Source organism: Punica granatum, chromosome 2 (assembly GCF_007655135.1).
Source record: "Punica granatum isolate Tunisia-2019 chromosome 2, ASM765513v2, whole genome shotgun sequence".
NCBI lineage: Eukaryota > Viridiplantae > Streptophyta > Magnoliopsida > Myrtales > Lythraceae > Punica > Punica granatum.
In genome coordinates, this window is record NC_045128.1 from 2,398,004 (window position 1) to 2,410,159 (window position 12,156).

Below are 12,156 nucleotides of genomic sequence, written 5' to 3' on the forward strand. Positions count from 1 at the left end.
GTGTTCTATGTGTGCTAGAATTCACGTCTGGGCTTCGCGCGGTGATGAATGAACTTATCAAATGTTTTGTTACTTTGCATTCTTAAATTAACAACATAACTATTGTAGTGAAAAATAATGATATAATAAAAAAAGATCATGATTTAATTAAATTAGAGAGCGCGGGGTTAGTCTCAAATTAGATGTTACTATATATATTTCAGTAATTAGACGCAAATTTGTGGAAAACAGATTAATAAGTTGAACTTGCATATTTAGCATGAACTAATGAATTTACACATGCATTGCATGTAAAACTTTTTTTTTTTTGATAAGGTTAAAATATATAACAAAGGCAAGTTTCTTTGCCCTTTTCCATTTCTTCATTAATTACATAGCTTGTCTTTCTTTACAAGGGTTTGCTCTGCCATCATCTATATTTTCGCAGGTTGAGTCCATACAAAGAATTGGGGACTGAGATTTAACGAAATCGGCGGTCCTTGCCTTGGCTGCACACAACTACTAGTAGAGCCCACTGGGCCAGTAGGCCAGTTAGCAAAGAAATCTAAAGCCTTGTTTAGGATTAGAGTTGCGTTAAGCTCAACTCTGTTCTAACTTTATATATATATATAAATAAAAGGAATTAAATGGAATAAAGTTAAAAATAAACTCTAAAACCAAACAAAGCATAAGCCATTCTCAAGAAGAGTATTTGGAGAGTGCGAATCATTGAGTACCACGCATTGAGTGCAGAGCAAGGGCATCGCCTAAAAGAAAGAGGTGATCGGAAGGTTGGTCGAGAGGACAGTAATCTTCATGCAGGAAACAAGACGGGTCGACTTGGTCGAGAAGCTCCGCATGGAGAACAGGTATAAAGGTAAAATAGGTGTGATGCCAAGATGCCGAGGATTTTGAGGCCGGGACTTCGAGGATTAAGCAGATAAAGGTCCCCTTGTATGAAGTTACATACAACTTGAACAAGACACTGGATAAATGTAGCAACGGTATGACAGCAGAGCAAGATACGTGGATCAACTCGACCAAGTCGATCTTTGCTTTTCTTTGTTCCTCATACTGCTATCTGATCGCAGACTGCAGAGGTACGCTAGATTATCCCGACGAGCGTGTGCTAGCGCTTCATTTGCTACAGTTTGCTGAGGTATAACCATATCCATGCTTTCATTTTTCTGTTGCATTGACCAGAAGGGGTGGCATGTAACTAAACAACAATTAAATTCCATCTTCCTGCAGGTCAAAGGAAATCCGAGTAGGTTGCTGCTGTGTGAAACGGCCGTAACTGTTATGAGGCAATGCTTCCCATCTCCTCGGAATAGTGCCCGTCTACGAGCTGGATGTATTAATGATAATATCTCTAGCAGTTGCTTGCCGCCAAACTGAAACGCGAGTGACATTACGACGACCTGTAAGTCCTCGAGATAGATGTGCTTGAAGTTTGTCTGCAGCATTTACAAGGCCCAGTCGCACGACATCTAGGGCTTTTGTTCTTTAAAATCCAAATGGTAAATTTTCTAAAACAATATCAACATTTCATAATGTTGGGAGTCAAAAGATTAAACATCCCACGTCGAAAGGTTGGTAAAACAAAAAACGTTCACTTTATGAGATAGTCGGGTATCACATGTCAATTTAAACTTATGAATTGGCTATGAGCCCATCACTTATAGGTTCGATGAAATTTCGACACACAACTAGGTGTTTTAATTTTCGTAGTGCAACGATGGTCAATCACGAGGTTATGGTCATGTCTATCGTATGTACTAGTCTACATCTATCTATTTATCTATCTATCTATCTATCTATCTATCTATCTATATAAGTAAAATTAACTTGAATAGTAATAAATACTATCAAATTAACGTAATTAAATATTTAGAAAAAGATAATTTAATTTTCAGAACTAAAAAATACTTATAGATATAGCAAATGTTTTATAAATACATATATTTATATGTATAGCCAAACTCACTCGAACAACATAAACATGTTTCGATTTATGCAATTAAAAATTAAGAATAATTAATTTTAACTTTCGTACTTTTCCAAAAAAATTTAATTTTTGGAAATAAAAAAATACTTAAAATATAGCAATTTTAAAGTGTGTGATTTTTGTAAATTTGTGTTTATTGAAAATTCTATAGACGACCACTTTATGTAGTATTCAAAAGAACATATGTGTAATACTATTAATTTTAAAAAATAGTAAAATTTACTAATTTAATAAACTTATGGTCTACGGGAAGAAATTTTTTTGACAAGTCACGTATGATCATATCATATTTTTTTTTTGCCTAAAAAATCTGTAATAATCCTTAAACAACAAATTAACTCAATAAAAATAGATATTAAAATATTTTCCGCTAAAAAAATAATTAATTATGCATATGCATAAATTATCAAAATTTGCTTATCATAAGAATATATTATATATTAACAATGCCTCATATATTAAGATTGTTATTTGAAATTCTTAATTATTCTAATTATAAGAAATAAATTTATTGTTAATAATTGTGGAAATTAATTCTTAAAAATAATATATAAGTTTTGATGATTATGTTAAAAAATCGAGTGAGTAATATATATATATAGATATATGTAATATAATATTTAAACATTCTTTACAAATTTTAAATACAAATATTAAATAAATAAATAAATAAAATAAACTTGTGCAATGCACAAGTAGTAGAGTAGTTCTTAATGATTCCATCCCCTACTCATCAATTCTTCATCAATTCCATTCTTCGATACCATACGTGATGTAAATTAAATCAGGTTTAACAGCCCAAAAACACCAGCACCCCGATTAAGAAAAAAAAGGTATATTGCACCGTATAACCTAACGTTGACAGATACTTTTAGATCTATCATAACGTCGATTTTTTGCCTGAAGTATTCCAACGTTGCTAGTTTGATGTCACCATCTATCCCCAAATGATAGATGGTAAAATAAAAATGGCAATATTGAGATATCTCAGGCAAAAAATCGATGTTTGTTAGATTATATGGTGCAATAAATTTTTTTTAAAAAAAAGCCCAAATCCTAATTTGTCAAGGCCCAGCCCATATTTTTTGCCCGCTTCCTTCTAATCTTTCATGCTTATCAGCGTCAGACGGTCCAGTGCCGGGATTGCTTGCTCTTCCAAACAGGCCCCCGACGTTGTCTCCGTCAACGGTCACTTGTATGTATGGAGTTCCCATAGGTTGTCGCGGACACGAATGAATCACTTCCGTAGGTTTCTCAGCTTGTGTCACATTGTTCTCCGATTTGCTTCTTGACCAGATAATCTAGAGCAGAACACTTGAGGCTTCATTCATCCGGTTAATTATGGATGAACTCGCGAAGCTACAGAAGAGGATCACGCCGCTGTTCGTCGCCGAGAAGGGCTCGTCGTCGGGGACAAGCTTGGACCCCAGTGATTCCTGCGTGGTAAAAACATGAAACGCTGTATCTCGTTTCGGGTAATTCCCTTTCCTGGACTCTTCTTAATGGCGGATTGGTTCTTTCTTCTGCAGATGTCTGAAGGTGGGACACTGAATTTGCTGAGCAGGTCCTATGGGGTATATAATATTAATGAGCTCGGGCTACAGAAGTGCTCTTCTTGGCCTGTCGATGACTCCGATCGATCCGAGAAGACTTATAGGTGTGCATCAAATGAGATGCGGATATTTGGGGCCATTGGGAATGGGGCGAGCAGTGTGGTGCGGAGAGCCATACATATACCGAGCCACAGAATTATTGCTCTGAAGAAGATTAATATCTTTGAAAAGGTTTTGGCATGACCTCTGCTTTCAACTTTTGTTAGTTTTGTATGCTAGATAGCTTGTACAAGCTTTTGATGTTTATCGTTGTCTGGTGTGGAGATATATTTAGTTCGAAATAGTTGCAATTAGTATCTTCACGGGCGGTGGATTGGATGATTCTTTTCTGTGGGAAACATCTATGAGGATCACTCGTAACATGCTTTTACCTTGTTTCCTGACTTCCTGATATTTTCTAACAAAAATGGAAGGTTGGAGTTTTGTCACTGCCTCAAGGAAACGAACAGCTCCCAGTATCTGAATTACGCGCGCCTAGAAGTATGCAGAGTAGGACGTTTGTTACGTTTACTTTGGGGAATGGCTAAAATATCGACATTCATCTTGTGTATACGTGATATGAAATATCAGCTTTTTGGAGCAGGAGAAAAGACAGCAACTTCTTACCGAGATCCGAACATTATGCGAGGCGCCGTGTGATCGAAGTCTAGTAGAATTCCATGGAGCTTTCTATACTCCGGATTCGGGGCAGATAAGCATAGCCCTGGAGTACATGGATGGAGGGTCACTGGCCGATGTCTTGCGAGTTCGGAAACGCATACCGGAACCAATTTTGTCTTCTATGTTCCGAAAACTTCTGCAGGCAAGAGACCCTTTTGCATGTCGTTCTCTTCAGAAGGAGCTCACTGTTCTATCAGATGCTAGCAATATGGTTTATTTTACTTTTCTCTCTTGGTAAATCTTCTCCCTCCAGGGATTGAACTACTTGCATGGAACCCGACACTTAGTTCACAGAGACATCAAACCTGCGAACTTGCTCGTTAACCTCAAAGGAGAGGCAAAGATAACCGACTTTGGCATTAGTGCTGGCCTAGAGAATTCCATGGCAATGGTAAGTCGTAAATCTCTGTTTCTCTGGACTACTTACCCCCTTATCTGCTATCTTGATTCTAAAAGTTGACAGAGTTGCCATATAAAACGGCCCTGTCATTTCATATTGCTTCAAATATGACTCTGGCCTTACCAAACAGCCATATATCTCTTTGATGTGATCTACTAGTGTGCGACTTTCGTTGGGACAGTAACCTACATGTCACCGGAGCGGATCCGAAATGAGAGCTATTCTTATCCTGCTGATATGTGGAGCCTTGGTCTTACTCTCTTTGAGTGTGGGACCGGAGAATTCCCTTACACAGATAATAAGGGACACGTTAACCTGATGCTGCAGGTATCGTCTGATCTCTTTTGACTCTGTTTGAAGCTCAGTTTCTTATTAGACCCAGTAGGGTCCTTTTAATGCATAATCATCATTCTTTGTTCCTATCGTAGATCGTGGACGAACCATCACCTTCACCTTCAGAACAAAAATTTTCACCAGAATTCTGTTCGTTTGTCAATGCGTGCTTGCAAAAGGATGCAGATACCAGGCCTACTGCAGAGCAGGTGAGCAAAGGGCTGATTTTAGTGGGCAAAATGAAAACTTTTGCTTTGCTTTAGATTATCGTGCAACTTGGTACTGCAGCTTCTATCACACCCATTCATAAGGAAGTATGAGGACGCAGGAGTCGACTTAGCGACATTCGTTCAAAGCATATTTGATCCTACTCAGAGGATGAAGGATTTAGCAGACGTAAGTCACTTTCTAGTTCTTTCATGTTTATTTATGCAATATCTGCATAAGAATCTGCAAGATAATTATTTCGATGTGGTGTTTGATTTGCATCTCTTATTCCTTTGACTAGATGTTGACGATCCACTACTATACATTATTCAGTGGACCAGATGATTTGTGGCAGCATACAAGGACGTTGTATAAGGAAAGATCGACTTTTAGGTAAGTCATTTGTTTGGATAAACTTATTGGAGAGAATATTGTCAAGTCCAACGGTGCAGCAGAATGACATTAAAACGAGAATGGAGTCTTACAAATAACAATGCTATGGGATTGCATTCCCTTGTTCTTCCAGTGTGCTGAATATGCCATTAATTTCTATGATAAAATTCTTCTTGTTAAACTACCCCTCAGCATGAGCCTTTACCTGAGAGGCTATCATCACTTCGCCATTTTCAGATTCTCACGTGAGCAATTTCTCGGCCAAGACGATATCTTTGCGAGCTTATCGAACATAAGGAGAACATTGTCGGGCGATTGGCCTGCTGAGAAGCTTGTTCACGTTGTGGAGAAGCTCCAGTGCCGCGGACAAGGGGAAGATGGGATTGCGATCCGTGTCTCAGGTTCGTTCATCTTAGGGGACAGGTTCCTTATATGCGGCAAGGGAGTACAAGTCGAAGGGATGCCAAACTTCGACGATTTGGGAATCGATCTCTCTACCAAGAGAATGGGGAGGTTTCAGGAGCAGTTCGTGGTAGAACCAAGTGGTCTGATCGGTCAATACTTCATTGCCGAGCAGGAGCTTTACATTGCTCAATAGAAGTAATTGGAGATTACTTGGGCAGTGTAAACTTTCGTTCTTTCAATAGAATTATGCTGTTCATGTTTGTGCATGTTCCCTTCCCTTCTTTCGGTACCTTACTTAGGCTCAGATATATCATGGAAAATCCTATTTTCAATTTGCAGAAAAAAAAAAGTGATTCTTTTTTTTTTTAATAATGATTTAAATAGTAATTTAAAATCAATAACGGTATATATATATATATATATATTATTAGATTAATGGTAAGGTGAAAAATATCAAAAAATCAAATATGCAAATCAGTACCCTACTACATAAGTTATAAAAGAGGGAAAAAGTTGAAATTTCATACTTGAAAAATTGAAAAATTCACGACCACCTTGAAATAAAAATCTCATGTCCATCATTTAAAAAGATATTATGCATATAAAATTTTAAAAAAATTCCAATCATGGCATGATATATTTTTGCCTTCAATATTATCAAATTTCATAGGTTTTACATCTGTCTTATGTTAACTACATATATAAAATTGGAGAATCTTAAAATTCTATAAAAGTTAATATGCGAGAAAAAAATAGAAGAATTCACCTTCACGGTTAATAATCATAATAGATTAGACCCTAATACCCGACCCGACCTATGATCCAACCGAGCCGGCCCACTGCGTGATTACACGTTAATCTGTGTGTACAGACCGACCGGATCCAACTCAATAAATAGATCCTTCCGAGTTCTGAGGTCGGCGACAGCAACTAACCGGTGCATGCACCGGGTCAGTGTTCCAGTAACCCCAAACATACTTAAACCCTAGCTAGCCCCCTGCTCCCTCTCTTCTCAAATTCAGCCGCTGCTCAGTTACCTGCTCTTCTCCCCTCCGAAGCTCTCCTCTAGCCCTCTCCGCCTTTGGTCGCAGCCATGCCGAAGCACTACCGGCCGCCGGTGAGATTGCCTTCCTATCTGGATGGACTAGGCCATGTGCGTCTCGGTATGCTGAATGTGGAATATTCGTGCTTTTGTGTGTACAGGGGAAGAAGAAGGAAGGCAACGCTGCGAGGTACATCACCAGGTCCCAAGCTGTCAAGCAGCTCCAAGTAAATCTCCCAACTTTCAGGTACTCCTCTACCCTTTTAAAGCTTATGCCTTTCCATCGATTGTATGGCTACAACGCTATTGAAGTTGCTTAAAGTGATGCGCCTGCAAAGTTTCGTATGCAATAGCTCTTCTGTCAAATGAAAGGTTAAGGGCGGTCTTGTTACCTATATGAAGCCTGGCAAAGGAATGGAATTTGAACATGAGCTTGGGCTTTCTGGTAGGGAAATTGACCATACTCAACGCCTGAGCAATTAGCGGTTTGCTGTGGTTTATCTAACAAGTCCATCGCGGGGCAGGAAAATTTGATGCATTTGCAGTATATCGTTTTGATAGTATTTCACATTAACATAAGAAGAAGAAGAAAAAAGCATATAAGAGCCCATTCTCTGGCGTGTATCTGACTAGAGTGATATTGACAGTCTTCATATGCTATAATATATCTTTCCTCCATCACTCCAATGCTACCCAGATGATTTTCTCGTTCCCTCCCGATGATTTGATGCCTTTGTGTGGTCTTTGGAAATTTCAGGAGATTATGCATTCTCAAAGGAGTGTTCCCCCGTGAACCTAAGAAGAAGGTGAAGGGAAATCACCACACTTATTATCACTTGAAGGATATTGCATTCCTTCAACATGATCCTCTTCTTGAGAAGTTCAGAGAAATAAGAGCTTATGAAAGGAAAATTAAGAAAGCTGAGGCTAAGAAGAACAAGGATCTTGCCCATCGGCTCCTTACTCGAAAGCCTAATTATACGCTTGACAGGCTCATTCGTGAGAGGTATGTTGGGAGCCTTCTCTTTTTCCTGACTGTGTTTCATGTGCCCATCTGATTTATTTCGCTTTACTTGAAGGTATCCTAAGTTTGTTGATGCACTGAGAGACTTGGATGATTGTCTCACCATGGTTCACCTTTTTGCGGCATTACCTGCCTTGGAGAGGGAAAAGATTGAAGTGAAGCGTGTTCATGACTGCCGAAGGTTGGACACTTACTTCTATGGAAAACAAAATGTTAAAGTGGACAAGTTTCTCACAGAGATTAAGCATTGAAAAGATCTTTTAAACTCTTTGATTTTCACTCGAATCCTGACAATTACGTATCTTTCATTTTGTCAGGTTGAGCCACGAGTGGCAGGCCTATATATCTCGAACTCACAAGTTGCGTAAAGTCTTTGTTTCTGTGAAAGGCATATACTATCAGGTACGTATACCAACTTTTCTGGCACATAATGCATCAATGAATCATTTGGCTGGGTAATTATGGAGAACTCTTCTTCTAGGCTGAAGTGGAGGGTCAGAAAATTACGTGGTTAACTCCCCATGCACTCCAGCAAGTTCTGTCGGAAGATATTGACTTCCCAGTCATGTTAACGTTCTTGGAGTTTTATGAGGTACTGGACTCTTTCCTGAAATCCATTTTCATTCATTTCTGTTGGATTTCTGCTGTTGCGGTCATACACAGGTGGAATTTTGCCAACTCAGAGTTTAATGTTGTCAGGTGAAGTTTTTGCAATAATAGTTCGAGTGTTATAGTACAGTCACTGTATAGTTAAGTGATGAAATATTTATTTTTATTTTTCTAAATATAATTTTGCAAGGAGATGAAATGAATGCCTGCTATGGCTGAATGGAGACCATAGTGGGCAACTATAATTTTCAGTATCCTAGTTCACTTGTACCGAAGGAATGGGAGTCACAGGACAGATCTCCGTGCCGTACTGCCTTTATATGACATAAAGGTCATTGATATATAGATTATAGTCAAGACTAGGTTTTGAGTAATAGAAAATGCTTCTCCTTTTTATGTTATCATTAAAGTATTGATTGTTCCAAATCTCTTGTTTTACGCTTATGTTTTGCTGTTATATCTGAAAAAGTTCAGCATTATCCAACTCTCTTGGCCATTTTTCCTCTCTTATATTCTTGTGCTTCCATTCGTACTGGATGCAGACTCTCCTTGCCTTTGTCAATTTTAAGCTTTATAACTCCATCAATGTGAAGTATCCACCCCTTCTTGATCCTAAGTTGGAAGCTTTAGCAGCAGGTATCTGTTCCCTATTGCATTTTCTTTGCATTAAAATTTCCTTTCAAAATCAAACAGTGATATAATTGTGGCTCTGCTTGAGTTCTTCAGATCTTTATGCATTGTCGAGATACGTTCAGATGAGTTCCCGAGCCCCAACTGTTGAATCTGATGCTGTTGGTCCGTCTGGGTCTGAACAACCTGAGGTTAAGCAAAATGGGAAGGAGACCAAGGAATCTGATCTAAGGCTTGCGCAACTTCAACACCAGCTTCCTTACAATGAACCTGGTGCTCTAATGCACCTTGTTGAAGAGGCTGTTGATGAAGATGAGGAGGATGAAGACACGAAAGAATGCAAAAAGATTTTTGCGAATATGAAATTCTTCTTAAGTCGTGAGGTGAGAACACTTGCATTAAACCATTAATGCCTCTTACAACATTAAATATAGCTTCTCTTTCCTTGGTGTTTCTGCGTATGAATACTTGAACCTCTTAAGCCAATAAGTACGGGGTTTTTCTTTTGTACAAAAATACACTGCATAACAGTATCAAGAATCTTCCTTTCTCATCAGCCAATGGACATTGGCTGTTGATATTCTTAGACTCCACATGAGTTTTTACCACTTTAGAATCTGCTCTACAACAGACGTCGCCTTCTGATTACATAAATTTATTGCTATTTTCGGGCTTACAGTTTCTTCAATATTGTTTCCCCCGGTTGTTCTTTACAATATTCAGGTTCCCAGAGAATCGCTACTTTTTGTCATTCCTGCTTTTGGAGGTATTGTTTCTTGGGAGGGAGAAGGGGCTCCCTTTGACGAATCTGACCAGAGCATCACTCATCAGGTATCCTATCTGCAAACTTATAGAGATTCTGTTGACAAATGTTTGTTATTTGTATTTGAATGCATGATCATGAATCTAATGCTCTTTGCTTACATTTGATTCTGCAGATTGTTGATAGGCCAACACAGGGCCACATATTTCTTTCTAGAGAGTATGTTCAGCCTCAATGGATTTTTGATTGTGTCAATGCCCGAATAAAATTACCGACAAATGGTTATCTAGTAGGAAGGTAATTGCTACTAAAAATCCTACAGCATGTGTTTTCATTTACCTATTGCTGTCTGGTCCCTGTTATTGCAATTGACTCTTGCATCTCTGATATTTGGCAAGTTACAAAGCCGAAACTATCTTAATGACTGATAGGAAATGTATTATTTATTGAAACCTGGGGATTTTTTTCAAATTGAGACTTGACTTGACAACTTTTATCGTACTTGAAGGGGGAAAAAGAACCTGTCATCTTCTTCTAATATGTTTGTATGCAAGCAGGGTTCCTCCACCACACTTGTCTCCTTTTGTGGACAATGAGGCTGAAGGTTATGTTCCAGATTATGCAGAGACCATCAAAAGGCTGCAGGCTGCTGCTAGAAATGAGCTTCTTCCTATGCCTGGGGTTGGCAAAGAAGACTTGGAAGATCCTCAGCATCTCGTCGCTGAAGGCATCATCGACCGCACGGAGGCTAACGAAGCTGCTCAGAAGAAGCGAAAGGTACGCATTCTTTTAATAGTTCTGATTCAATTTGGTATCTTCTCCAGGAGGATGTTGCCCATTTGATCGGACTTAGAGAAGTTTTCAATATGCTCTTCTTTCCTTTCAAATGACAAAATAAATTAAAATGTTGAATTAGACTTCAGAAGATGTATTGCACTATAAAATATCTTCTGTGATGTCACTTAACAGATAATTTGCTTAGTTATTTCAACTTTTGAAGATGAGCAAAAGGAGAGATTGCAAAAGCCGAGCCAACCATACTATGAGATGTAAAAAGAAAGTAAAGTATCTGCTGAGTTCTGATTGAGAAAATTGGGTTTATATAGATGTTGACTCTCGAGAAGCAGTATCATGATGAACTGAAGATGGAACTTGTGGGAGCCCAGTATTCTGGAGCTGCTGCACATCAAGAAAAGGAAACCGTTGCGGAGGATGCAGAAGCAAGGGATCAATTATCTGCACCTGATGTCAAGCAGGTTGTAGAGGATATCGACACCTTATCGAAGGTTGTCATGTCACGTAAGAAGAGACGGCTATACGAGGCCATGAAGGTAAAAATCTTTTTCGTCTTAGCACAACATTTCTTCATCAAAAGCACGCTGCTAGGCAATTTATCAGGTCTTGTGATTCCAAAATTAATAATTATCATCATTCGACGATTTATCAAGTAATTGAGGGTCGGATGTTCACTGTTGGGTCTGGGACAAATTAATTGATGATCTCCTCTCGTAAGAGCCACAGTATTGCTTACTGGGAAATATCTCACTCTTATGCAGATGGGGAAAGAGCGGAAGAAGGCTGGTGTCGACCTTCTCAAGGAAAGGAAGACGAAAATTGAAGCAGGCGAGAAATCCGGTAAAAAATGAGGGCGCTTGAAGGAATCTCTTGCACGAACTGCATTGTTGACTTGTTGATTCTTATTGGTGGGAGCCTAATGGGGTCACTGCCGTTAAGGCTGCTCTAGTTTCTGTAACAGAGGTCGAACAGAACTTCGCCAATGGAAGTGTTATTGGCTCAAATTTTGTTCAAGTATCGATCTTAATGACCATCATAATTATGTAATGTTTGCAACTGCTGCTTCCTTTTTGGTTTGTTTTCCAATTTTGTGGACCGTGCCTCATGGAAGCTTGGAGTCATATGTGCGCCTGAGGTTCCTGTGACCCGCCAACGGGCTAATTGTGGTCATTTTTTTTTATAGTTCATCATTGTTCCAAAGTCACTAGGTGTGAAAGCGATACAACTTGTGGCATTGTTCTGTGTTCTGTAGTTATTTGGTGCCGTATACACTAGGTTTATGCATTTCTATGCAG

At 38.8% G+C, this 12,156-nt stretch overlaps 2 protein-coding genes across 4 annotated transcripts; both read left to right on the forward strand.

Annotated features, from left to right (window-relative positions):
• The first annotated feature begins 3,124 nt into the window (after positions 1–3,124).
• Positions 3,125–6,264, forward strand: LOC116197212 (mitogen-activated protein kinase kinase 3). Of its 3 annotated transcripts, XM_031527277.1 has the most exons (10): positions 3,125–3,182; positions 3,284–3,430; positions 3,517–3,771; positions 4,184–4,402; positions 4,514–4,651; positions 4,820–4,987; positions 5,089–5,202; positions 5,282–5,389; positions 5,502–5,593; positions 5,831–6,264. In XM_031527277.1, the coding sequence occupies exons 2-10, from the start codon at positions 3,329–3,331 to the stop codon at positions 6,189–6,191; spliced, it is 1,557 nt and encodes a 518-aa protein (XP_031383137.1). In that variant the 5' UTR covers positions 3,125–3,182; positions 3,284–3,328; the 3' UTR covers positions 6,192–6,264. The 3 variants fall into 3 exon arrangements, with proteins under 3 accessions (XP_031383137.1, XP_031383136.1, XP_031383138.1); XM_031527276.1 differs by having other exon boundaries at positions 3,130–3,430; XM_031527278.1 differs by having other exon boundaries at positions 3,131–3,462; positions 3,552–3,771.
• A 642-nt stretch (positions 6,265–6,906) lies between these two features.
• On the forward strand, positions 6,907–12,065 carry LOC116197211 (pescadillo homolog). The gene is made up of 13 exons (XM_031527275.1): positions 6,907–7,115; positions 7,202–7,287; positions 7,798–8,046; positions 8,120–8,245; positions 8,382–8,466; positions 8,546–8,656; positions 9,216–9,309; positions 9,400–9,686; positions 10,027–10,134; positions 10,242–10,363; positions 10,624–10,843; positions 11,173–11,397; positions 11,623–12,065. Exons 1-13 carry the CDS (start codon positions 7,092–7,094, stop codon positions 11,710–11,712), a joined length of 1,827 nt encoding a protein of 608 aa, XP_031383135.1. The 5' UTR covers positions 6,907–7,091; the 3' UTR covers positions 11,713–12,065.
• Positions 12,066–12,156: the final 91 nt, after the last annotated feature.

Coding starts and splice junctions, on each gene's coding strand:
- LOC116197211 (XM_031527275.1), top strand. CDS start 7,092: ATGCCGAAGCACTACCGGCCGCCG. Junction 9,310..9,399: donor GTTGGAAGCTTTAGCAGCAG/GTATCTGTTCCC, acceptor TGAGTTCTTCAG/ATCTTTATGCATTGTCGAGA. Junction 10,364..10,623: donor AATGGTTATCTAGTAGGAAG/GTAATTGCTACT, acceptor GTATGCAAGCAG/GGTTCCTCCACCACACTTGT.
- LOC116197212 (XM_031527277.1), top strand. CDS start 3,329: ATGGATGAACTCGCGAAGCTACAGAAGAGGATCACGCCGCTGTTCGTC. Junction 3,431..3,516: donor ACCCCAGTGATTCCTGCGTG/GTAAAAACATGA, acceptor TTTCTTCTGCAG/ATGTCTGAAGGTGGGACACT. Junction 4,652..4,819: donor TAGAGAATTCCATGGCAATG/GTAAGTCGTAAA, acceptor GTGATCTACTAG/TGTGCGACTTTCGTTGGGAC.